General features: G+C 40.2%; 1 protein-coding gene across 8 annotated transcripts in view; it reads left to right on the top strand.

Moving 5' to 3' along the window:
* Positions 1 to 25,610, top strand: part of COL11A1 (collagen type XI alpha 1 chain) — a 782,075-nt gene that overhangs the window by 666,021 nt on the left and 90,444 nt on the right. For all 8 annotated transcript variants that reach the window (XM_068240020.1, XM_068240025.1, XM_068240017.1 and 5 more), the window contains 9 exons: positions 3,206 to 3,259; positions 4,737 to 4,781; positions 12,005 to 12,058; positions 13,406 to 13,513; positions 14,602 to 14,655; positions 20,987 to 21,040; positions 21,607 to 21,651; positions 21,793 to 21,846; positions 22,217 to 22,261. In XM_068240020.1, coding sequence (XP_068096121.1) covers positions 3,206 to 3,259; positions 4,737 to 4,781; positions 12,005 to 12,058; positions 13,406 to 13,513; positions 14,602 to 14,655; positions 20,987 to 21,040; positions 21,607 to 21,651; positions 21,793 to 21,846; positions 22,217 to 22,261 — 513 coding nt within the window. The remainder of the gene's footprint in view (positions 1 to 3,205; positions 3,260 to 4,736; positions 4,782 to 12,004; positions 12,059 to 13,405; positions 13,514 to 14,601; positions 14,656 to 20,986; positions 21,041 to 21,606; positions 21,652 to 21,792; positions 21,847 to 22,216; positions 22,262 to 25,610) is intronic.

Below are 25,610 nucleotides of genomic sequence, written 5' to 3'. Positions count from 1 at the left end.
ACCAAAAACTACTAAGAAAGTAGGACTAAAAGAGACCGAAAAGCCCTCTTACTAAAAAGCCAACACTCACTGTAAAAATTGAGATTGTTGATACAGAGGCTCTACTGTAGATAAAGTAAAAACAGTTTTCTTTAAAAATGAAATTAAAGGGAGGTAGTGGTGGACTTACCCCCAGGTAGTCGGACACATGCAATTAAAACATGATTCTTTATTGATAAAGTGAAAAAACAGCAGTAACAGTGGCTCCACCTGTGACGCGTTTCACAGGCGCACCTGCTTCCTCAGGCAAATACAATATGGAGCATCTGCTCTTCCAAACGAAAATGGCTTGACGCCTCTGTGGATTTGCTATAATTTTCCTTCTTAAAACAGAAGGTATTTGTGATCAGTGCTGCTCATCAGGATTCCGGATATCCGGGTAACCCAGATATCCGACCATTTTTACGCTATCCGGATCAGATTCCGGATTTCGGATTTCTCTAGAAATCCCGTTAGCTATCTGCAAATATTTGGCCGCATAACCCGGATATCCGCAGATATTGCGCATATACGGATCCGAAACACTGTAACTAAGGAGCTGACGTCCTGGAGCCAATCAGAGGGCTCCCAGCAGAAGCCCTAGCAACCAATCACAGAGGGAAACTCTGGCCAGCCCCACCTGACCTCATTGAGCCAATCAGAGGGCTCCCAGCCTAAACCCTGGAACCCAATCACAGAAAGTAACACTGGCCAGCCCCCCTGTATAATGAGGGCTGCCATGATGAGAAATATCGTATTAGCTTGCTAAATGCTTACTGAGAGACATGCTCCAGTGCTGGTGGCCTAGCAAGGGGGCTGTACACAGGTTTAAACCTAAAGCTGTTCAGTGATTAACCCCTTCACTACTATAACTACACTATTGTTAAATCGTTAATTAGCTTGATTGATGTCATTGTATGACAGTCAGAGTGTGTGCTCCAGTGCTGCTGGCCTAGCAGTGATAAACCGAAAGCTGTTCAGTGATTAACCCCTTCACTATCACTGCACTATTGTTAAATCATTAATTAGCTTGATGTCATGTGTGTGTCAATCAGAGTGTGTGCTGCAGGCAGCTGCTATGTGTCTGTGTGTGTGCTGTTCACAGACCAGGCCAGCTGCTGCCTGCTGGCCAGCTATTAGCCTTAGGTATAGGTAAGTTATGGATTAGGGGATAGGATTACTGTGTTATTGTGTAGTTAGTACTGTAGTACTGCAGTCAGTGCTGCGAGCAGCGGCAGTGTGACAGTTAGTGTGCACTAGTGTCTTCTCCTCTGCTGTCTGACTGTCACTCGGCACTTGGCATGTGTCACGTGGCACTTGCCACGTGGCAAGGGCCTCGTGACACGTGGCAAATGCCACGTGCAACATGGCAAGTGCCACGTGACACATGGCAAGTGCCACGTGACACATGCTAAGTGCCACGTGACATGTGCCAAGTGCCATGTGACACGTGCCAAGTGACACGTGACACGTGCTAAGTGCCAATTGCAACGTGCCACGTCCGGCATGCTCCTGGCACACATTACACCTGCTACTGCTGCATTGCCCTGCTCCTGCTGCCTGTGCAGCTCCCACCGCCAGGCCAGGGTGCCACAGGCCACTGATACCACCTATATTTAACTCAAAACACAATTGCTGCGTCATTTTTTGGAGGTGTCTTGGCTGAAAACTGTCATGTCCCAGTTGTGCAGTTGGACTTTGGACACAATGTGGGCTGCACGACCACTGTCTGGAACCTAGGCCTAATGTTAATTGACAGCCATTTTTTTTTTGTGAAGAGGGATTTTAAGTCCCCACATCATCAATTAGTGTTCCCCTTTACAAAATAATGATGCTACATGCTTCATATACCCTAAAAAACGTTTTTAAAGCAATTTAATGGCCACTTCCGGTTTTTCTATCCAGATATCCGAATTTGCCCGGATATCCCGGATACTAGGGTCGTATATCCAATTCGGATTGGAAAATTTTGAACTCGGATATCTGACCTGGATCAGATATCTGGGTATCCGGATCCGGATCCAATCCGGATTTTGAAAAGGGGTATCCGAGCAGCACTGTTTGTGATATGTCAGCTTTTAGTGAGTGACTGTGGTCTCCCACAGCGTATCGCTACTGAATATGCAAATTATCTCTGTATGCCCCTGAAGCCAGGCAAGTATCCAGAACTGCTTGTGCATCACAAGCCTATAGCTTAAAAAATTTACAGTGCAACATCAACCCAATATGCAGACAGCCTGTTTCGAGCTGTTAGTATGTTGAGAGTTGACATCATTGTTCTGGACTACTGAGAGCACCTAGAGACAAGGGCACTGGGGTATTGGCACACTACATCTTTTTATTTTTGTGGTACTCCTTCACACTTTGATTTCTTTCACATAAGAATGTATAAATCAGTTGCTCTTTAAGCATTCTTCTAACCAAAACATAATTAGTGGAGACTAGCCTTTCAGGATCCCATAATGTTACGTTTAGTCCTTGTGGTCTTATCTTCAATTCTGTGCACATTCCTTACATCGCATGCCTCTCCTTTTATTTCCTATGTTAACATAGCACTTGGGAACTGTGGGAAACACAGCTACCCTGTCTAGGATCACATCAGAATGGTACATCTTTACTCTTCCTCTTGTCCTTGGTTGGGGTAATAGCAGCAGAGCAGAACAAAAATCAGTTGCTGATTGTGTCAAAGAATTTTACTGCTCCTATGATGGGGAATCATCCTTTTAACATATATCTAATCACAAAGTGCTATGGGACTTTACTTAGAGCATTTGTCCCTATCACAAGGACAACAGCATCATTTATAACTAATCAGTAAAAGGTTAAATGAATCTCCTAGTGACTGTGAGGTGAACTATTACAAAAATTGGTTTGATCTGCTAGGCACCCAGACTGTCAGTAATATAAGAAGTTAGGGAAGATTTCACTGTGCAAACACATAGTAATACAACCTCAACTGTGGTTCTAACTCTTCTTTACTGCACCTAACGCTACAATAAAGTTTTGGTTGGATCAATATTTAGCAGGCAAAATGGATAGTGTTTATTGAGCGTTAACATAAATATTTATACATTATCATTGTTAAGATGTTTTTAAATACACATTGTTAGTCGAGTTGGTGGGAGCTTTCAGGAAAAGGAAATTGCATACTTGTCTATGTTATCTTAACCATATGTTTTCTTTCTAGGGTCCCAATGGTCCTCAAGGTCCTGTTGGTTATCCTGGACCTCGTGGTGTTAAGGTAAGAATTTTAGCATGTATTTAGCAGCAAATCAGAACCTTACAAATCTATCAGCAGATCAAACTGATCACATGCTTTTCCGTGAGTTCTCCTAAGCATTGCCATCCCTAGATATCAGTAATTGAAATTAACCTATGAATATCATTTTTACTTTACTTATTTGATTTAACCTCCTTGGCGGTAAGCCGCGCAGGAGGTTTTCTCCGGCCCTGCTGGGCCGATTTGTCTAATTTGTCTAAGCTAGCACTTTGCTAGCTGCGTCAGCACACCGATCGCCGCCACCCCGCGCTCGATCGCCGCTATTCGTCACGTCGTGCGCCCCCCCCCCCAGACCCCGTGCGCTGCCTGGCCAATCAGTGCCAGGCAGCGCCGAGGGTTGGCCCGGGGCTCCCAATGACGTCCCAACGTCAGTGACGTCGGTGACGTCATCCCGCCCCGTCGCCATGGCGACGGGGGAAGCCCTCCAGGAAATCGCGTTCTTTGAACGGGATTTCCTGATCGGAGATCGCCGAAGGCGATCAAAGCGGGCGGGGGGATGCCGCTGAGCAGCGGCTATCATGTAGCGAGCCCTGGGCTCGCTACATGATATAATAAAAAAAAAATTGCTGCGCTCCCTCCTGGCAGATTTTTTCATATCATACCGCCAGGAGGGTTAATAGTCATAGACTTCAGGTAGTTGTTTATACACCTCTTGGTGTGTTCCCAGTTATATGTTGTTCCTCCCAGGCAGAGGCCAGCCATTCTGTGTATTGTATAAATAATAATGGTGTCCGGTATTCTGTTTCTCTCATTAACTCCTGACTCATCCAGATACCATGAATTAGGTAGCTAGGGAGAATGTGTAAAAAGAAAGACTGAACACTTAAATACATCATTTGAAAATGTGCAATTGAGCAGTGGCAAATCCAGTGAAAAATTATGGCTTTCTATTTCAAATATATGCTGACAGCTAAAATAAAAACATAACGAGCCACTGTAACGACATTAAGCAGAATGCAATACATTATTCAGAATACCCAATTTTACGTTAAGTATCCTGGTTTCTGCACATTACTGTATATTGGTATGTAACCATGCCTTCCCAGTGATGTTTAGCCTAGGCTGCTTAGTTATGCGGCCTTCTGCCTTAGAGCATTCTGGGTGACTAGGTGTTGTTTGTGCTCACTTCAGAACACACAACAAATAAACATTCCACAGTGTTGTTCCTAACCAGCAGTTAAAATGTCACCATCTGTGATATATTTATATATGTATATCATAGTGTGGAAAGATTTTACAATGGGCAATAATTGACTTAATAATTTATAACTTAGTATTGTAAAAAATAAGTTTTACATTCAGTAAAGTTTCTCTTTAATAATCAATTTTCACAGAAACCATAAATAACTAAACTCAAAGATGAAGGAGTTCATTTAGGTTAATATTGCATATATGTCAATGCAATAAACTAACATAACATATTTTTCCTTGATCACAGGGAGCTGATGGTGTTAGAGGCTTGAAGGGAGGCAAAGGAGAAAAGGTAATTATGATCTGTAAATGTTTAATTATTATTATGTAATTTTGGGGAAGCCTTATTTTAATAGATAGTTGTTTTTTGTTTGTTTGGTTCTATTTTTGTTTTTTTGTTTTGGGGTTTGGGGGGGGGGGGGGTTGCAGCATTTTGCATGACTTGCAATTCTGTATGGAGTTTATGTAACCAATGTAATCGAGTGTTCTTGTTCTGCAAAAGTTATATTCCACTTTTCAAAAAGAATGGCCATATATTTGTCATGGCTACACAAGTCATTTTGAAATTGAATGTTATTCAAACAAATATCTTTACATTTTATGTTTGCAGACGTCTATGAATGTTTAAAATGGTCTGAAAGCTTAAATTGCACCCCCCCCCCCCCCCCCCCACACACACACACACCTTTTATGAAATCAGTATATTTTGTTGCAATCTCTTAAATCATAATATGCTTATGTGCAGAAAGCCTAAAATATGCCATGTAACATAGCCCTGTGTGAGTATTTATCTGTACACAGAGCAGGAAGCATTGCAACTTTGGCATAATCACCTGCAGTAATTAGCAAACAGACACACTTAGTATGCTAATACCACTACTCATTATGTGACTTGCCTGTATCTGTCTCTGCTAAGTTAGAAATTAGTATAAAATTATATAAAACTTGCTAAATGTATTGTAATGTACCAATCTGAACTGAGAAGGTGCTTTATTATCAACAAAAGTAGACTATTACTATTAGCATCATTTAATACAGTCCATTAAAGATCATTAGAAAGTAGTCATAAGTAGACATTTAGGATGAAAAAAAATCAGAAAGTAAGAAAACCTGAAACCTATTTCTGCTATGTGTCCTGTCTTTTTTAAAGAGCAACTGTTAGCCTTCATATGCCCCCCCCCCCCCCTCCCCCATAAGAAATACATATGTAAGTAGATAAATGCTTGCTCTACTCACATAATAAATGTATTGCACTGTCCACGTTTTGGATTTCTTTTTTTTTTACACTTCTAATTATTCTCCTGGCAGGGGCCATCTTGTGCCATCCAGGTTAAAGAATCCCCCCCCCCATTCCCCTCCTCCCAGCACTGATTTTGAGCACAGCGGGGAGGATAAATGCAGCAGGCACAGACTCACCTAATAATGTATCCAAGTGCTGGCGTTCCCATCTGTTCTCTGCACTACCACCGGCGGCAATGCAGAGAGTATAGAAGGGAACTGCAGCGCCTGGAACCATTATTAGGTGAGTCTGTGTGCAGGTCCTTTATCCTTCCCCAATATTCAACACAGGGAAGAGGGAGAATGCTGCGGGCGGCAGAGAGGGAGCCCACATGCCTCTGGAGGAGGGGGGCAGAGAACAGTGACAGGAGACAGCCTCTGGCCCCCTCCCTGCGCTCTAACAGCGGCTGAAACATAGAGAGTGAAGGGGAGACCAGGCGGCCAATCACAGCACAGAGAAGTGAGTGACAGAGGCTTCAGCCAATCAGGCTGATACAGCATGTCATGTCACTTTTGCATCTGTGTACCACTATAGAGCCTGGGGACATGGGGAGAGAAGACCTAATTGGGAGAAAGTAAGAATGATTGTAAAGTTTTGATTTCCCTGGTTAGCATCCTTTTTGACTTTTTAACGGCTTGCAATAGAAAATTAACTTTGAATGTAATGCCTAACAGTTACTCTTTAATTCAAACTGAAAAAAAAAAAAAAGCAAAAAACGAGATCAAAATGCAGCTGTTAACTGCAGCAAACAATCATTTTCTTTTCTTTATGTTGGATGAAAGTGTATGTTTGCGGTAGGCATCTGCTTTATTTTGCTTTAAGAAAAGATGTATTGGCTAGCCCTGTGCTGACACTTGCCGGCTCCATAGTCAGAATCCTCAATCCTTATGCTCCTGGTGACAAGTGGCAAAATATTTATGGCCAGCAGTCATGAACCATTGATCAACAGGCACTCTTCTTTACTGAAGCTGGATTAAAGGATAGAATTTACCACTAAACATGTTTTTGAACTTTCACTGCTTGATAAAGAGCAGACAGTTTGAAACACATTTTGTGGTTTCTTATAACTTGTAATCATGCTGCAATAAAGAAGGATCTCTGTTGATTCATGGTCTATGGGTACTAGTCATAAACACTGTACAAGTTACTCTGCAGGATTGTCCATTTTATGTGCACCAATCTCTGATATCCAAACTTTCCCTTAGATAATACTCACCAAAGGTGTTAGAGATGATGCTAATGCTCTGAATGTGTTGCACATTTTGTGGCAAATAGCAGGGGTATTGCTAGGATCCTGGAAGATCCGGGGCTCCCCTGAGCGCCAGATAGGAGTAAACCTGCATGGCTTCAAAAAAGATTGTGGCTGTATAGTGGTTGAAGGTTGGCATGGTCATGGGTGGAGCCAAATGTACATGAACCTAGCAGCGGTTAAATATCATAAGTAGGCAGCATTTCACATAAATAGGCAAAGTCCCCCCACCTGGCTCCTGTCTCGGCTGGCAATTATGCTGTGCTGGGTTGACAGTGATGCTGTGCTGGGCTGGCAGTGATTCTGTGTTTGCTGGTGGTGATGCTGTGCTGCTGGCCTGCCTGGTCTGGCTGGTGGTGATTCTGAGCTTGGCTGGTGAGTGATGCTGTGCTGGACTGGCTGGGGGATGCTATGCTAGCCTGGCTGTCGGTGATGCTGAGGCCTGCTGGTGGTGATGCTGGCCTAGCTGGCATTTATGCGGTGTTGATGCTGGCCTTGCTGATGGTTATGTTGCTGGGATGCTAAGTTGGCTGGTGGTGATGCTGGGCTAGCTGGCATTTATGCGGTTTTGATGCTTGCCTTGCTGATGGTTATGCTGCTGGGATGCTAAGCTGGCTGGTGGTGATGCTGGGCTAGCTGGTGGTTATGCTGGCCTGACTGGTGGTGATACTGTGCTGGCATGGCTATTGGTTATCCTGCAGTGATGTTGGGCTGACTGGTGGTGATACTGGGCTGGCTGGTGGTGATGCTGGCCTGGCTGGTGGTGATGCTGTGCTGGCCTGGCTGGCAGCGATGCTGTGGTGATGCTGGGCTGGTTGATATGCTGTTGGGAGACGCTGCTTTGGTGTCCCACTTTTACCATGGCTGCAGTGCACACAGCAGACAATGAGTGGGGTGTGAAAGGGGCAGAGATACAGATGCTTGTAGTCCTGCTGGGGATCACATGGGGCCTAGCAGCCAGTGAGGGAGGAGTGTGGCTCACTTCTTCCTAACTGACTGCCTGGCCCCATGTGATCCCCGGCTGGGTTGGAAAGCATCTGTGTAGCTCCGCTCCCTGCACTCCTTGCCTTTTATGCATGCCGCAGCCATGCAGGGATGCTGCATTGATGTTTCCCAACATTTGTGGCACTGCTGGTGGGTATACCAGGCCCCCATATTCTGGGCACTTTTGAAGAGATCCATGGCATTAGCCACGGATCTTTTGCTCTAGCGACACACTTGACAAATAGTGTGTGACTTGAAACTGAGCCAAAATCTGGCTTACTCTGATTTTGATAGGCTTTATTTTCAGTCAGCAAATTTGCAGATCATCTCTAGTAACCAAGTTGATTGTGATCTAGTGAAATAATCATTTACTACCCAGTCAAATATCAGTTGGTGCAATTGCGATGTAGAAAATCTGACCTTGGCCAGCACTGCTAGTTTTGTACTTCCTAACCCAATACAGACACAAAACTATATAGCTGCTGTACATGCCGCTGCCCTGATCTGAACAACATGATTATTTTCATCAGACAAACTGACCATTGTAGCAACCTTTAAACAGGTAACACATGCATAAATTCTCCCCAGCAGATTCTATGACCTTGAATCTGCTTCAAATCTTTAGTGCAACATAAGGCATCGATCGTAATTTTGATCGATTGGACACAGCGGGGGAGCAGTGGTAAATCCAAGGCCCATAAGATTATACTGTCTTTAACAGTGCAACACTGAAGTACATTACATTTTCAATAGATTTCATGGTGTAATTGAAAATCTGTGTGTAGTGTATGGGAAATATCAATCCCTTTCTGATCAGATTAATATCAGAGAAGGATTGATCTGCTTACCACATTGGGTGGCAATCTGTGTGTGTATGGCCACATTAAGACTGGTTATAGGCAGTTAGATGTTTCCTTCAGCAGAATGAGGGCACCTGCTTGACTTCAGTTATCAGGATCTGTCACTGAGCACTGAGTAAGTTGTGGGGTAGAAGGACACTGAGACACAGTATATCCAAACCAACCCAGATCTTAATGAAAAGATGGAACAACTCAGTCTGTTCTGTAATGGGACTGAGTCATTGGAACTGGTTCCGTTTCCTAGACTGAATTTCACTGTACTTCACTTCTTTAGTAAGTCACTGCCAAGAACATTGAACATTGCTGAGTGCAAGGATGAAGCAGTTAATTATACAATATGATGACATCCTGACTTCACTTAGTATTACAGTATAACATTAGTCTAGACTCTACGGACTTGAATTAAATGTTAGTTCACCTTATCTTTATTGTTATGATGTATGTCTTATCAGGGCCATTTCTAGCTACAATGGGGCCCCGGGGCAAGAGTAACATTGGGGTCCCCCAGCACAACCCCACCCACTACAGCAAATTCTCCACCCTAAGCCCCTGAGCTGGCTGCCAGGCCAGATCCCATCCCCAGTCACACAATATCATTAGGTGTCCATCATATGTCCCCATAAGCATTGGCAGGGTCCCCATTATTCCGCTTCTCTTTTTACCCTACAAATGCAGAGCGTACAAATAGCGGAGTCTTATCTAATCCAGGCAGGAGGAGGCAGCACCTTACTCTATGCTCTGGACTTCATCTCTTACTCATTCCCTGTAGGCATGAATACTGTCACCATAGCTGGAGAGGAGGGGAGGGGACACCTTGGAGGTCCCCTACAGGTTCTGGGGCCCTGGGACAATTGCCCCCTTTCCCTCTATGGAAGCACCAGCCCTGTGTCTTGTGCTCAGAAACTGACCTTACGGTGTGTGTATGTAAACCTGTTATAGGGAGACTGGACAGCGAGCTCTTTCAGCATCAAGGACTGAAGTGACTACCTCAGTGTCTGTTCTGTGGTGGAAGTGTTACAGCTGTATACATAAACATTGCAGCCAGTGTAACATACAAAGATATCGACATTATAGTTTGATAACAGTGGAGGGTCAAGCAGTGTGAAGGAAATGCTGTTGTGGCATAGTCAGCGCTTGGGAGTTTTCTATATCGTTTTATAGAAGATTTTCACTGACTGCTGATTACAGAGATGTGAGGAATTTTCGACTCTTCACACTTCACGTCTATAATTCAAGACAAACTGCCGAGCTCTTCTTTGTTAGCTGAGCTAATAACACTTAATCCCGAGATGTGCTCTGTGTGTCTGGCAGGTGCTCTGTGTACTACTGTACTGATCCTTCTACAAGTGGTCATTAGATGTGAGCAAACACACTATAATCCTGCCACTGCTTCTTCTCTTTATTAGCGTTATAGCTGTCCTGGGTAACTGAACCAAGGACTTACTCTTTCAGCTGTAATAATGTTTGGGGCATCCAATTATAAGAGCAGGGTGTTAGGTTCATTTCATCAGATGCCTTTCACATATATCTTTTTATATCAATTGTTAAAAATCGTCTGCTTGCCTTTCACAACAAAGTTGTACTGAAGAAGACTTCCCTGCCAAGATACCAACATACAGAGTTTGTTGTGTTCCTCAATGAATATTGCAGAGTCAAAGGGCACTATGTTGTTTGTACAGGAAATATCGACATAAGGTCACAGCTAGACAAAGCCAACTATAGCTGAGCATTTCATTACGTGAATTTTGTAGATGCTCAGCACAGCTTTTATTGGTAGCAGGTTAAGATACAGCATCACTAATAAAGTCTGGGCTGTGTAAGAAATTTATAGCATACAGCGACTAGTCTGGAATGCAGTTGTTCAGAACTATGAAAAAAAGGCGAAACCCTTCACTGGGCACATGTCTAGATTGTGCTTTGCTGGGCCTGAAGAAAAAGATGTCCATTACTCAACAGATATTATGATAACTGGCAAAATTGTGTCCATTTGGGCAAACTTTAACCCTTTAGCAGACCATTTATTTAGAGTTTTTTTATTTCTTCTTTGTTACATTTCCTTGCTTCTAATTAGTACTACTGTTATGTCTACGTGTCACTAGAGGGCAGTGTGAGACAATATCAGAGGACTTCTTCTTTCAGTTTCTATATGTTCTTCGAGCAGAAAGAGATCAAATTCACACACACATTCCAAGAATTTACAGCATAATGAGATCTGCCGACTTGGGCCAAAAACAGTGCACTTATCTCAAATGAGATAACTCTATTGAAGCTGCTAATGGGTTAATCAGCTGTACATTTAAGAGAATTATCAAGAGAAGGGTAGAGCAATTTGATGAGGCACAGGCCAGATGAAGAGAGTAAAAGGTGGGAGAGATAAGGCAGGTTAAGAGAGAGTAAAGTGGAGGAATGTGACAAAAAAAGGGAATAAAGAAGAAATACAGAGAAATAGAGAGAAGGGGGGGGGGGGATGGAAAACGAAGAGAAAGATGAGAGATAGAGAGAAGCACAGGGAGAGAAAAGTGCACAGAGGACTTGATGATGAGTTTGAGTCACCAAGTGAAGGTTCCCTTAAAATACTAGGGCTTTAGCTTCCTCTGCATACAGTATAGGGATATAGTCTGCTGTCTCTCTCATTAACTGGGCTGCAAATCAGTAAGGACACAATATGAAGCTTTGCAATGATCACATCTTTATGTCTGTGGCCTCCTTGACTACGCAATTCAGATACTGTATTTGGTTGTAGACCTGAACTAACAAATCTGTTAATATTTAGCTATACACACATAGCAATAAATATTACAAAAAGTTATTGCTTGAACACTGTTGCAATACATTTCCAAACCTAAAACCCAAGTTGAAATCTTGGATAGTATACATGAGGAGCAGGCCCTTTGACATAGTTTGTCAGCCTTCATTTATAGTGAAGATTCCTCAAATGGTAGCATTTGTTAACAGCTTATTACAAAAGCCCTGTTGTTTATTTTAGAACAGGTACTTACTAAATACCAAAACCACCACATGCACGTCTCTGGTTATGTCATGCACCTGTCCAGTTGTATACTCTTTTAACTATTTAAAAGCATATAGTTGATAATGAGGTTATTATTGATAATGATAATGATGATGGTGTGCTCACGTTTAAGGGTGAAGATGGATTTCCAGGATTTAAGGGTGACATGGGATTAAAGGGAGACAGGGTAAGTATCTTCTGTTTCATTTTGTCCCTCTGTAAATTTTGTAGTATTCTGTTTAATATAATTGGCAAAGATTTGCAGTAAGGCCCGTTTATCAAACTTTTGGAAGACAGTATGATGTTATTGCCCATAATAAGCAATCATATTACAGCTGTCCCTAATACAGGTCAGAAGTGGAGTGCAAGCAAGACTGGTTTTATGAGCATTGCTGTATACTGTAGATTTGTATGAATGAGTGCAAAAAATAATTGAGCCTCTCGCAATGGTAAAGTCAGATTGTAATTTCATATATTGCAGCCATTCCTGATATGTGATTTGTTTACAATGTATGTAATATCATGTGAACAGCTTAGAGTACATCAACCTGCATGTAAGTGCAGCTTAAATACATATTGCCATTAAATTTGCATTAATGTGGCAATCAAATAAAGAGCCTATTTAATGTAATTTCCCAGTTCAGAAAATAGCTTTAACAGATACTAACGTTAGAGTTGTAACGTAAGCTATTTAAACCAGGGCTCAATCATGTATCTGAAATATTTTTCAGAATCAAAAAGTTACTCAATTGTCTTAAACAACAGACTTCTGCCAAATAAAGTATCCAAACATGTTCTTGCTAAGATGTTAGATGATTTTACTTTTTTTTTCAACAGTAAAATCACTTATGCATGTAATGGAAAATTGTTCAGCTCTATCTCTTATCTCCAAAGCCCCAACCTAGTAGTTTTCCACATTTTCTTCTCTTTTTTTGTACTCAGTTGGCCATAGTGCCCTTTTAAGATTAGTCCCACATCCTTTTTATCTACTCCTGTAGAATTGTACTCTGTAGGACAATTATATAATAAAATAAATGGAGTACTGACAAAATTGCCAACAATTGAATTCATTTTTTTAGGATAGACTTGAATTTGCACTGCATCTGAGAAGTAAATCTGCTTCTTGACAATGGCAAATTAATAAAAAAGCACTTGCTTGATATTTTTATTACTAGTGTGCTGAACAAAATCACAAAAATTCTAAAAATCTAAAGAAAACCAAAAACATATGTCAATACCATTCTACAAATTAAAGGAGAATGTTTAATAGAAATATGTCATCCTAAAATATTCTTAGATGTAAAGATAACAAGGTAACAATCAAATATCTTCATTAATTAAAGTATTTTGGATGTGTAACATTTGTCATGTCAAATAGTATGTAGTGTTTCCATGCTAGTCCAATAATCTTTATATTTTGGGACTATATTTCAGGCCAAACATTGAACTGTTTCCAGCTGAAAATATTTTTAAGTAACATATTTTGGCCTGATTATTCTTCTTGACAATGTTTTACCTTACCTTTTTACTACAGGGAGAATTTGGCCCTCTAGGTCCAAGAGGTGAAGATGGCCCTGAAGGTCCAAAAGGAAGATCTGGTCCCAATGGAGATCTTGGTCCATCAGGTCCAGCTGGTGAGAAGGCAAGTAGATGTGTGCTCAACAAACACATTTTTGTCTTTATCTCTGTTAACTGCTTTCTGTAGGACAGGTTGATGCTTTCCAATTTGAGTGGTTGATAAGTATAAGAAGTATGCCTATTTAGGGATGGAAATCAAGGTCACACATTTTATGAAAGTATATATCCCAGATTAGTATATGCACTAACACATCAACCTGTAGACAGGCTTGACTCAGTGAAGAAGCGTTCCTTAGAGCAGGACTTGAGGGTTTCTGCAAGAGTAATATGCACTATTGTTTTCCTATGTCACATCAAGAAAAATAACAAACAGGAAGAGAATTCTGCAGCGTAGCCTCATAGCTAGTTGTGCAGGCCCATGCTGCAGAATTCTCTTTCTGTTTGTTATTTTCTTGATGTTGCACTTATTGTACATAGCACTATTGGGCTATTGGGCACCTTGTACTTTATGTACCCCTGATGAAGACCTTCATTTTTTTAAAAGGGGTGAAACATGTTGTGTTGTGATGGGTTGATGTGTTTGTAGATTATAAGTTGTTAAAATCAGTCTGGAGAGAGGGTTAGAGAGGGTTAGACCAATATACATACTGTATATAGGAGCCGACATGTGTTGTGTTTGGTCTATATTGTGAATCCTAATCTCCCCTCTCCCAGTCTTAAAGATGAGCTATCTGCAGAGACAGGCTTTTTAGCTAATTATATATTAAAAGTCACGTTTTATAATCGACACTTCTAGATAGGTAGACCCTTGTGTGTTTTCATTGAAGTGAAGCAGGCATTCTGAATAGTTGCATTGGAAAGCTACTTCACTTTTGTTTCAGTTTTTTTTAGCTGGTCTTAAATCACAACGATTTATATGAAATAGCACTTAGCATGAGGTGTAGGGCAAACTGGGCTTATACGACCTGAGCCCAGGGTTCATCTTTATATATGGGTAGATATATAAATATTTTATTTTTTGAGAAATGTATGCAGGCAATCAAATATTTCATGCTTTTATAATACATGGAATAGATTATTTATGACATTCATGTAAAGAGAAATGTTGCATGTGATAGGATACCCCTAAACATCTATTTGCTTTATTTTCAGGGCAAACTTGGTGTCCCAGGGTTGCCTGGATACCCAGGTCGACAGGGTCCAAAGGTATGATTTTTCACCTTTTTTTTATCAATTTCCACCCACTTTACTTAAAATACATATACTGCACATTTACTCACATAAAGACTCCAAGAAGGGATCAGACTGCTTTCTTCTATAATATGTATTGTATGTTGAAATTTGTTACTTTTAATTGCTAGTTGAACTAAACCTATATCTCTCCTTATAACACATGTTCAAACAAATCTCGGGCATAGAACAAAGTTAATAATGTTACCGAAACATCTGAAATGCTATTCTTTCACCTTACGTCTCTGGAGCTTTATTGTCAGTTACATGACTTATGCCTAGGCATCAGGACAAGAAGAGGCATCCAAAAATCTTCGATACAGTGGTTTAGGATTAGGGGTTGCAGAGGTTCTGACTGCAACTAGGCCTCTGCTCCTGAGTGCCCCTACTAGCTCCCCTTGTCAGCCATTGCATTCCCTCTCCAACAGTGCTGATGATTGCCAGTATGTCTGTTTTGTGCAGTGGAAATCAATAATAAACTGTTATGAAGGTCCATACCAGTTCCAAAGAAGTTCCTATGGGGCACTGGTCTGGTTGCCCTTGTGAGAAAGTCTGCTGAGGGGGACGCAGTGAGAGGGTTGTAATGTAAACATTATCATTACTCCCAGTATAAAAAATGAGTTCACTCTGATTTTGCAGAGATCCTTTCATTACTTCACCTACTGTAAAATAAATAAGCTAAGATTTGTAAAGCAGTAGGTTTATGTTTAGCATTTATGCATTTTTCATATACACTCTGATTTACTAGATAGATTGGCTGATGCTTTTCTACATACAGTGGGATGCGAAAGTTTGGACAACCTTGTATAATCGTCATTATTTTCCTGTATAAATCGTTGCTTGTTACGATAAAAAATGTCAGTTATATATATATATATATATATATATATATATATATATATATATATATATATATATATATATATATATATATATATATATATATATATATATATATATATAGGAGACACAATGATATTTGAGAAGTGAAATTAAGTTTATTGGATTAACAGAATATGTGCAATAATTGTTTAAACAAAATTAGGCGGGGCATAAATTTGGGCACCACAAAAAAGAAATGAAATAAATATTTAGTACATCCTCCTTTTGCAGAAATTATAGCCTCTAAACGCTTCCTGTAGGTTCCAATGAGAGTCTGAATTCTGGTTGAAGGTATTTTGGACCATTCCTCTTTATAAATCATCTCTAGTTCATTCAGGTTTGATAGCTTCTGAGCATGGACAGCTCTCTTTAACTCACACCACAGATTTTCAATTATATTTAGGTCTGGGGACTGAGATGGCTATTTCAGAATGTTGTACTTGTTCCTCTGCATGAATGCCTTAGTGGAATTTGAGCAGTGTTTAGGGTCGTTGTCTTGTTGAAAGATCCAGCCCTGGTGCAGCTCCAGCTTTGTCACTGATTCCTGGACATTGGTCTCCAGAATCTGCTGATACTGAGTGGAACCCATGCGTCCCTCAACTTTGACAAGATTCCCAGTCCCTGCACTGAACACACAGCCCCACAGCATGATGGAACCACCATCATATTTTACTGTAGGTAGCAGGTGTTTCTTGGAATGCTGTGTTGTTTTTCCTCCATGATAATACCCCTTGTTATGCCCAAATAACTCAATTTTAGTTTCATCAGTCCAAAGCACCTTACTCCAAATTGAAGCTGACTTGTCCAAATGTGCTTTAGCATACCTCAAGTGGCTTTGTTTGCGCTGTGGGCAGAGAAAAGGCTTCATCTGCCTCACTCTTGCATACAGCAGCTCCTTGTGTAAAGTGCGCCAAATGGTTGAACGATGCACAGTGACTCCATCTGCAGCAAGAGGATGTTGTAGGTCTTTGGTGCAGGTCTGTGGGTTGACTCTGACTGTTCTCACCATTCGTCGCCTCTGTCTAGCTGAGATTTTTTTTGGTCTGCTACTTCAAACCTTAACTTGACCTGAGCCTGTGGTCTTCCATTTCCTCAATATGTTCCTAACTGTGGAAACAGACAGCTGAAATCTCTGAGACAACTTTCTGTATCCTTCCCCTAAACCATGATGGTGAACAATCTTTGTCTTAAGGTCATTTGAGAGTTGTTTTGAGACCCCCATGTTGCTACTCTTCAGAGAAAATTAAAAGAGGAGGGAAACTTACAATTGATCCCCTTAAATACTCTTTATCATAATTGGATTAACCTGTGTATGTAGGTCAGGGGTCACTGAGTTTACCAAGCCAATTTGAGTTCCAATAATTAGTTCTAAAGGTTTTGGAATCAATAAAATGACAACAGTGCCCAAATGTATGCCCCTGCCTAATTTAGTTTAAACCATTATTGCACACTTTCTGTAAGTCCAATAAACTTCATTTCACTTCTCAAATATCACTGTGTGTGTCTCCTATATGATATATTTAACTGGCATTTTTATTGTAACAACCAATGATGTATATAGGAAAATCATGACGATTAACAAGGTTGGCCAAACTTTCGCATCCTACTGTATATGTGCATTGTGTGCTGAGATAATTAAGTTATGTGGCGTGAACAAGGGCAGAGTCCCAAAACAGAGGGCCATAGCCACTCTCCAGCCATTTTACATGTTTATGTTTTAATTTTACTACAATAAAGAACATTTTTACAGAGCAGTGCTGGATCCTTTGTGGAACATTGGCATCTGAACCTGTTGGTGCACGGGTCTGATCCATAGCACACTTTAAGACATCTGGTCAATTGGGTGCTGCTTCTTTCTGCTATAAGAGGTCGTATAAAAAAGGATGACAGAACTTCTGTAATGAACTTCTATAATGCAATTTGTAATGGAGCAGATGGTTTCTCTTGCATCTCAGTCTTATCATATTGGATGTAAGATCCGGCTTGGTAAAACTGAGAAAAGTGTTAGAGTTTTTATTTATCTTTTAAATTCCCAGTTCTATCAGAGTTTAATTTTAAATGCATTAAATGGATTATACAAATTGTTTAAAAAAATGGAATATAACAGGTGATGGAGCATATTGGTCAGTAATTGCAGATAGGCACCCAGTATAACAAGTTAGAACTCTTTACTGAGGAAAAACATGCAGAGATAAAACATACACCAAGATCAGGTAATGGAGAGGGAATACAGGAAATCACAATACCATACAGATCTTCACATCATTCTACAGACAGTGACAACTTGTGGTTGCTTTATTATACTGCAGTTTAAAGTAGTCCTGTTGATACTACCAACAACAGGTACCTGCCGCACCAATTTATAGCTCCTAATTTCCTCTTCAGCAACATTTGTCTGCCTGCTTAGTACTCCCTTCCCAGTAATGATCGGCTAACAGTCAACAGGGGCAATGCTTTATCTGACAATGCAGTCACTGTACTGTTCTCAGGCCAAGTGACTAAAAATAAGAACTGCTTATGAGGAGGTATCTGTCAGTGGCTGAAAATCTATGAAATGGTGGCGTGGGTTGTTTTAATTTGTGTTTTGAAAAGAAAGAAAAACATTTTTACCAAGCTTTTATGTATTATTCATTTCAATGATCATTTTATTAAATGCATATAAAAACTCCAGACCATAGATTTTAAATAATGCTGTGTAGAAGTTCATACTCCTGCATGCCCTCTCATTAGCTCTTCCCTCTATGTATGAAGTCAGTCAATATTTTTGCGCAGACAATGCAGCCATGTGTTTCTCAGTTTGGTGTTCATTTTATTACGTGTGCAGAAGTGAAAGGTTTTGTATAGAAATTGTGGGTATAAATAATTTCCTTATATCACAGGGGCCACTTGTGCATTCCCAACTGCTTAACTGTAGCGCAAATGCAGCTTAATAACTGAACCAGCATTTTGTCTTGCATTCAAATGTTCCAAACTTTTATACGTGCAAGGTTTGGAAAATTATGGCCTCAGTAGAATAGGTCTTGGGAATAGGGTTGAGCGAATCTGCCAGGGCCAGATTCAAGGACTGGTTGTCTATTTCCTGACTGGTCTGGGGAGATGACAAACCAGGTTTAAAAATCTAGGCTGGCGCTATAGGTTGCTGCAGACTGTGGGGGATACAAAGTGGCATAGCGCAGCTGTGGGTCAGAGTTTTTAAGCAACCCGTTTCAGTGACCATCCTCAAAGTCCTTTGGTCATTTTTTAGCTCCCAGAGTGTCTGTGTAATGTCCACTCTAGGGACAAGCTGTAAGTCAGAAGTCAACTGGAGGACCTGTAGGATGTAGCGCCCAGATAGGCGACATTCAACCATTCTCCAAAAGAGGTGGGGAGGTGTGCCACGTTGTGTGCTATTTTATGAACTCTGATGAGTGGTAAACCACACTTGTTTGCAGCTGGCCACTTATCTCTATTTAAGAAATAGCAAAGACAAACAATTAGTTATTCAGTTATATTTTTTTTTGGAAGAAAAATGTTGTTCATACGTCAAATGTGCTTATTCTATTGTGCTTGTAATGTGTGTATTTCTGTGCTTGTTTAACATTATTGACTCTTTATTAAGAATCTTATGTATAAAGACCCTTTATACGCACACTCAATACACAAACAAGAAGAAACCTGGTCTTGAAGCGGAGAGCATCCTTTATAAATGTAATTCTGTGACATTAGCTGACATTTAGTCACATATTTACCAGCTCGGTCCTTTCTGCGTTGAAACCACCTGACCTGCAGCAAAGCTGTCTCATTTTCACCATGACTGTCACATTGATCGGTTTCCATTGTGTGTTTGTACTTTAATAGTCTGGGGAGATTTTCTGCCACATCCTGAGATCAAAGTCTTTCAGCTGTTTTGCTATTGAACAAACAGAACCATGCAACAGGAGGGTTGCTCCAGATGCTTCTGTTTTACATAAAACAACACACTGAATCCTTTCTGCCTCTTCGCAATCATGTTCTTGCTTGAGAACAAAGCACTTTCTTCTTGTGAGTCTGCTGCTTTTCTCTTTGTCCCCAAAGCTTCATTTACTGCTTCAGTTATTGCAAGAAAGGCAGTGGGCTGGCTAAAATGCACTCCTGTTTCTACATGTTCTGCCATCTTGCTCTTTGAGACAGAGTCCACAACCTTAGTTGTCTTGAGGGATTTGGGTACCTGCCATTCTCGATTAATATATTCACTCACTAATGCTTTCACTGACTACTTAAAGTTTCAAACAAAAAAAGTCTTTTAAGCCTGGCATTGAAATGGAGATATATAGCACACATCTCCATGTAACCCCTCACCTGCCTGCATGTTAATCCCACTGTCACCATTTAACCACTGTTAAATATTTGCTCTATTAATTATTAACCCATTTCTGCCTCCACAGCCACCCTGCATTTCTGTTCTTCTCTTAAAGCCTTACCTCCATGTATTTTTTTTATCTAATCCTTCCTTACAATTTCTGTTTAAAGGTTCTTAAATTAAATCACTTTGAAAGTGCCTGGTCTGTCATTGCTATATACTGCAATCTTCTCAGAGAGATTCAAACTGTGCCTGCCCTCTCTTCCAGTCTGAACAGCAGGATAAAGCCATTTAAGCAGCAGTATGCATCCATAGAGCCTGAAACTAACTTTAACTCAGCTACTTCTGGTCATGTGATCAAAATGTTAATATAAAACTTGATTTCACTTTGTAATAAACAACTTTTTTTGTGTAAATGAGTTTTCACTACAGTGCAGGTACAATCTCAATTTATGTTTCATTAAATATTCTGATCTATTCTATGCTTTCTGGATCTGACTATTTCTGGTAAGAAATGCATTTCAATGTTTGGGTTATAGCAAGCAGTAGAGGGCTAATGTATATTGAGAGAGCAATGCTGTATAACTTTAGCAGCAATTGCATTACAATCTGCACACAACAAGCTAAAAAGGTCAATTTTCCAGTGTAGAGAGCAGTGGACCAATGGGATCTGTTTACACCTGTCCATTGTATGCCCTCATCCATTGTGTCCGTTGTGGCAACTGAACACAAACTTTCAACAGTGCACGGCTTTTCCGAACACTGGATAGAAGTTGGACATGTGATAATAGCAATGCTATTATGACTTTTCTGATTCAACAGACACATGTGAACATTTGTTTACACTCTGTCGACAGCACTGAATTTTGTATTGTGGATCTAGCCTAATCCATATAGTTTTTACATGGTTTTGCATGCAAGTATATAATGTGGCTTTATAAAAGAGAGATGAAAGAAAATAGTAAATGAGGTGGAAGTATCCTTTTATGTTTAACTAATTAGACTAGTCTTTTCGGATGTATATTGGTACTGTAGTCACTTACATTGTCATTGTACATACGATGAATAATATATAATGAACTATCTTATTTCATTTTTTTTTACTAGGGATCAACAGGTTTTCCAGGATTTGCAGGAGCCAACGGCGAGAAAGGAGCTCGGGTATGCTTTAGTTTTACAAATTCACAATCCTCTTTGCTCTTGGAGAAAATATACATTCTTATTCTTCTGTTTGCAATCTATTCTTGGCAAAAATATAAATAAAATACAAGGCTATACATGATATAAAGATCTGTTCTAGAGCAGCTACAAACTACTACATTTTTATGATATCTCTGTTAGCTTCCTGATAGCAACCTGAAACATATGTTTAAGCTGAAATGACATTTTAGAGAGTCTTATCTCGCAAGTAGCATGCAGATCATGTCTAGGTCATCTATCAGTTATGGTCTACATTTTTTACAGTAATACAGTAAGAATCTGTCTGGATAGAAGCATTTTAATCATTGCTCTAATGCAAATATACAACCCATTGCATGAAAAAGATGAAGTAGGGGATATAATCTATGATCCTCTCTTTATCCTGTACCTCTGTCTGACAGAGCAATTTATAGTCCCACGGGAGCTGGAGATCCAAAGATGATGGAGTCTGCTTTAGAAGATCATACGGTTTAATGTTTTCTTAAGTATGGCTTGCAGTTTACTAATCTAGACATCTGCTTTACTAGGGTGTTGCTGGCAAACCGGGTCCAAGGGGACAACGAGGTCCAACGGTGAGTGTTCTTCTTTACTCATTTTGGTTCTGACTACACACTGATTATATCAACCTGTATTCTAAATATTGCAATTGTGATCATTAAGTTTATTATGAAAAACAAAGTCTCATCATGGACTTAATTTCTTTGCTCACATAGGGTCCACGGGGCGCTCGCGGTCCAAGAGGTCCTACGGGAAAACCAGGTCCTAAGGTAATTATCAGGTTTTTTATCACCATAGCAAGATGCCACTCTGTCCCACATCATGCAAAACAAAATTTCCATATTACATCTTTCAAAAGATAGTAGTAAATACACTATGTAACACACAACAGGAAGTGAAGAAAATCTATTCCGCTGAACACAATAGTAAACAGTTGGTCTCAGAGTTGTACTTTAATTCTCCATCTTCAAACAAAGGCTTAAATATCAAATTGGGGGGGGGGGGGGGGGGGGGCTGAAAGTCATGCATAGAACATCACAGCATGGAAACACCTACACTACAATGTTTTTCTGTTTGATTCTTTTTTAATGCAAGTTCCCTGTTGACTGAATAGCACACTATTGTCTCTTGTGGTTTTAGGGCACAGCAGGAAACGATGGTCCACCCGGCCCACCTGGTGAAAGAGTAAGTAACGGTGGGATACCCACTTTCAGCTCTATTATCTGTCATGTCAGTGCAGTTATTTGTCAATCTTGGTCCCTGCTACGCCATTTACCACCTTATTTTTCCTCTGCAATTTCTGTTTTTATAGTTCTTTGCAGACTGAGCAAGCTTTAACATGTTCTTGTGTGAAGATCTTTTATATAATTGTCTGTGCAGCAATTCACTTGCATTCATATACAGTTTATTTGTCCTAGTATGCGGTATAGATTTGTATTTTGGTTCATTGTGCACAGCTATTTCTGCTGTTTGATCTCCAGGAGTGAGTGGGAAAAACAAGAAAGAGGTGATCCAAACTATAAAAGATTCTGACTACAAATGCAGTCATATGATTGCTTAATTTAATGTGGCAGCCAGAATTAGTCACTCATCCCATCACTCTACCTCTGCGGTGCCCCCTGTAAATCCCTCCACTGGCTTCAAGATTCTGTGTTTGGCTTACAAATTCATCCACAAGACTTACCCATCTTATGTTTTCACCTGTCCACCTCCTATAATCCTCCAGCATCCTATACCATTACCCACTCCTATGCATGACTCCGGGACTTCTCTAGAGCTGCTCCTATTCTCTGGAACTAACTTTTACTTCCCCCATCCCCTACCAGGCTTGCACCCTCCTTCAACACCTTCAAGCAAGTTCTCAAAATGCACCTGTTCTTGCTGGCCTAGCCTTGGTCCTAACCTTCTCTGCTGAACACCCATACATTGATCCCCTACCTAGTGTGTCCCTACTCCCTCCCTTTATTTTTTAATCTGTTGGCAGGATCCTTCCACCTTGCGTATCCCACTTGATCATGCACCCTCACTATTGAGGACCAGTGCCACTAAATTACTTGAATTACTAGGCCTCTAAGATCCTCACTCCATTGACCGCATGCACATCGCTTCACACTTATGCCACTCTGCTGTGAAGTCTTATATTCCTGGTATTCCTGTGATTATTTATCTCATCAGTTTATTTAGACCTCGGTCTCATTTTAAGGCCAAGTGGCTCCACCCATGACACCACTTATATCCTATCATTAGGACAAGTAGGCTGTTTAGACATTTTTCAAAATAGTATCCATGTTGTTAGACTATAAGGGCCCTGTCCCACCAAATAGCATTTTTGGGGTTGTCTCCTCGCGGCAAAATTGCACTGATCACGTTTAAAAATAAAACCCCTATCGTGGCAATTTTGCCATGATTTTACTGTGATTTTAATGTAAGTCAAGGGAGGCGTTTTTAAAAAAAAATGAAAATGACCCCAAAAACGCTATTTGGTGGGACAGGGATGCGACCTTTTCATAGGAAACTCAGCATCCTTTTTGGTAAGGAAACAGCTTTCCCTGCATAAGAATGTGTGCATAATATTTTAGGAGTTGAAATTGCTTTCCTCTTCAAAAACTTGGATAGATGTGGCTATGAATGAGTTACAGCACCAATCTCAGACTTTCCCATTATGAGACCTTGTGTAGTGCAGAACATTGTAGTCTCCTTTATAAAGATTATCTGCACCTTCCCAACAGCGTCCATTAGAATGCAGAACATTGTAATTATCTGCACATTGTTCAGCGAGGCACTGTGAAGCCACAGCTTCCTGCAGGACTTTTGTGTTAACACAGCACGACAGATTAAAATAATGTGATCTATACATAAAGCATACCTCCTTTTTATGTAGCATGCATGCAAACATGAAAGTTGTTATTGAATTTATTATCAGTCTTTGTTGTATGCTCTGTTTTTCTTCTCTTCTGGTATGCATCTATTTACCATAATTAGTCTATCTGGATTTGTGGGATTCATGCTTGATACCTGGGATGTGTTGTATTTTAAAGTGAACCCGAGGTTAAAGGGATAAGGAGGCTGCCATGTGTGTTTCGGTTTAAACAATACCAGTTGCCTGGCAGGCCTGCTAATCTATTTGGCTGCAGTAGTGTCTGAAGCACACCAGAAACAAGTATGCAGCTAACCTTGTCAAATCTGGCAATAATGTCAGAAACACCTGTGCTGCATGCTTGTTCAGGGTCTATAGTTAAAAGTATTAGAGGCAGAGGATGAACACGATAATCAGGAAACTGGTATTGCTTAAAGAGGAGCTGTCAGCCATACTATCTCAGAAAAAAACATATATATAAGTAGATCAATACTTGCTCTACTTACATAACATATTTATTGCACTGTCCACATTTTGATTTTAGTGATTTTTCTACAATAAAAAAGAGAAAATCCTTCTTAGCATTTCCCATTTCAACTGTGGCTATTTTGAAGTCAATTTTGATGTAATTTCCTCCCTTACTCCTCTCTGCCTGATTGTGTATGCATAGCCAGCCCTTCACTATAGAAAGTTCATTGTCTCAGCATGAGAAATATTGGCCAGAGAGGATCAGCGGTGTGGGAGGGGAAAACAGGAGGGAAAGAAGCTTCAGCCAATCAGGCTGCATTAGTTAAGTCTGAAGGGAAGTAGAGAAGCAAAAAAGGACAACCCAGCATGCCCTGCAACTTCCTTTTTGTGTACCAAATTTTGTGTGTACCAAATAAGAGTTATGTAAACTGGGGAATTATAATTTATCAACACAAAAAGTAATAGTGATTTTAACGTTTGGATTGCCTGGTTAGCATCCTTATTACTTGTTTACCAGATAAAAATGAAGAACTAATTTTTGAGTGTATGCCTGACAGTTACACTATAAAAGGAAATAAATATGGCAGCATCCATATAACTCTCACCTCAGGTTCACTTTGAAGTGACTCTTTCACACTCATTAGATAAGGACCATATAATGAGAGAATGCATAATCCGAGATTTTGTTAGTGGAAACTACATGTCAGAACAATCAGTGGTTATTAGGGATGGTGTCTTCTGAAGTAACATGCTATTTTTCAATTATTATACACACATCAAATCTGACTTGAATCCCAAGGTTTCATTTTAGCTCTTTAATGTAATGTGTGACTTCAAAGATGGTTATGGAAACCTCGCATCTCACTTTTTCATTTACAATTGTATTTGATCTAAGCACTCTATGTTCTGGAACTACTAGTACATTTGATATGCAATTTTCACTGAAGGTAATCTGTGGTTATGTATTATTATACATTTATGTAATGCTAACATCTACAGTGCTTTAGGAGTTCATACGGTAGTCATGTCATTAACTGTCCCTCAGAGGAGCTCATAATCTAATATTTACCACAGCCCTAGTCTTGTGTCCCTAACAATTTAAAGTGGCACAGCCTCAACATAAAATAGAATATAATACAATTTTCAGGATACCGAATTAATGTTAATTATCAGCTTTCGAAACATTTCCCATGTGTATAAACTGCTATA

This window comes from Hyperolius riggenbachi, chromosome 6 (assembly GCF_040937935.1).
Source record: "Hyperolius riggenbachi isolate aHypRig1 chromosome 6, aHypRig1.pri, whole genome shotgun sequence".
NCBI lineage: Eukaryota > Metazoa > Chordata > Amphibia > Anura > Hyperoliidae > Hyperolius > Hyperolius riggenbachi.
This window is presented reverse-complemented; position numbering and strand designations above follow the sequence as displayed.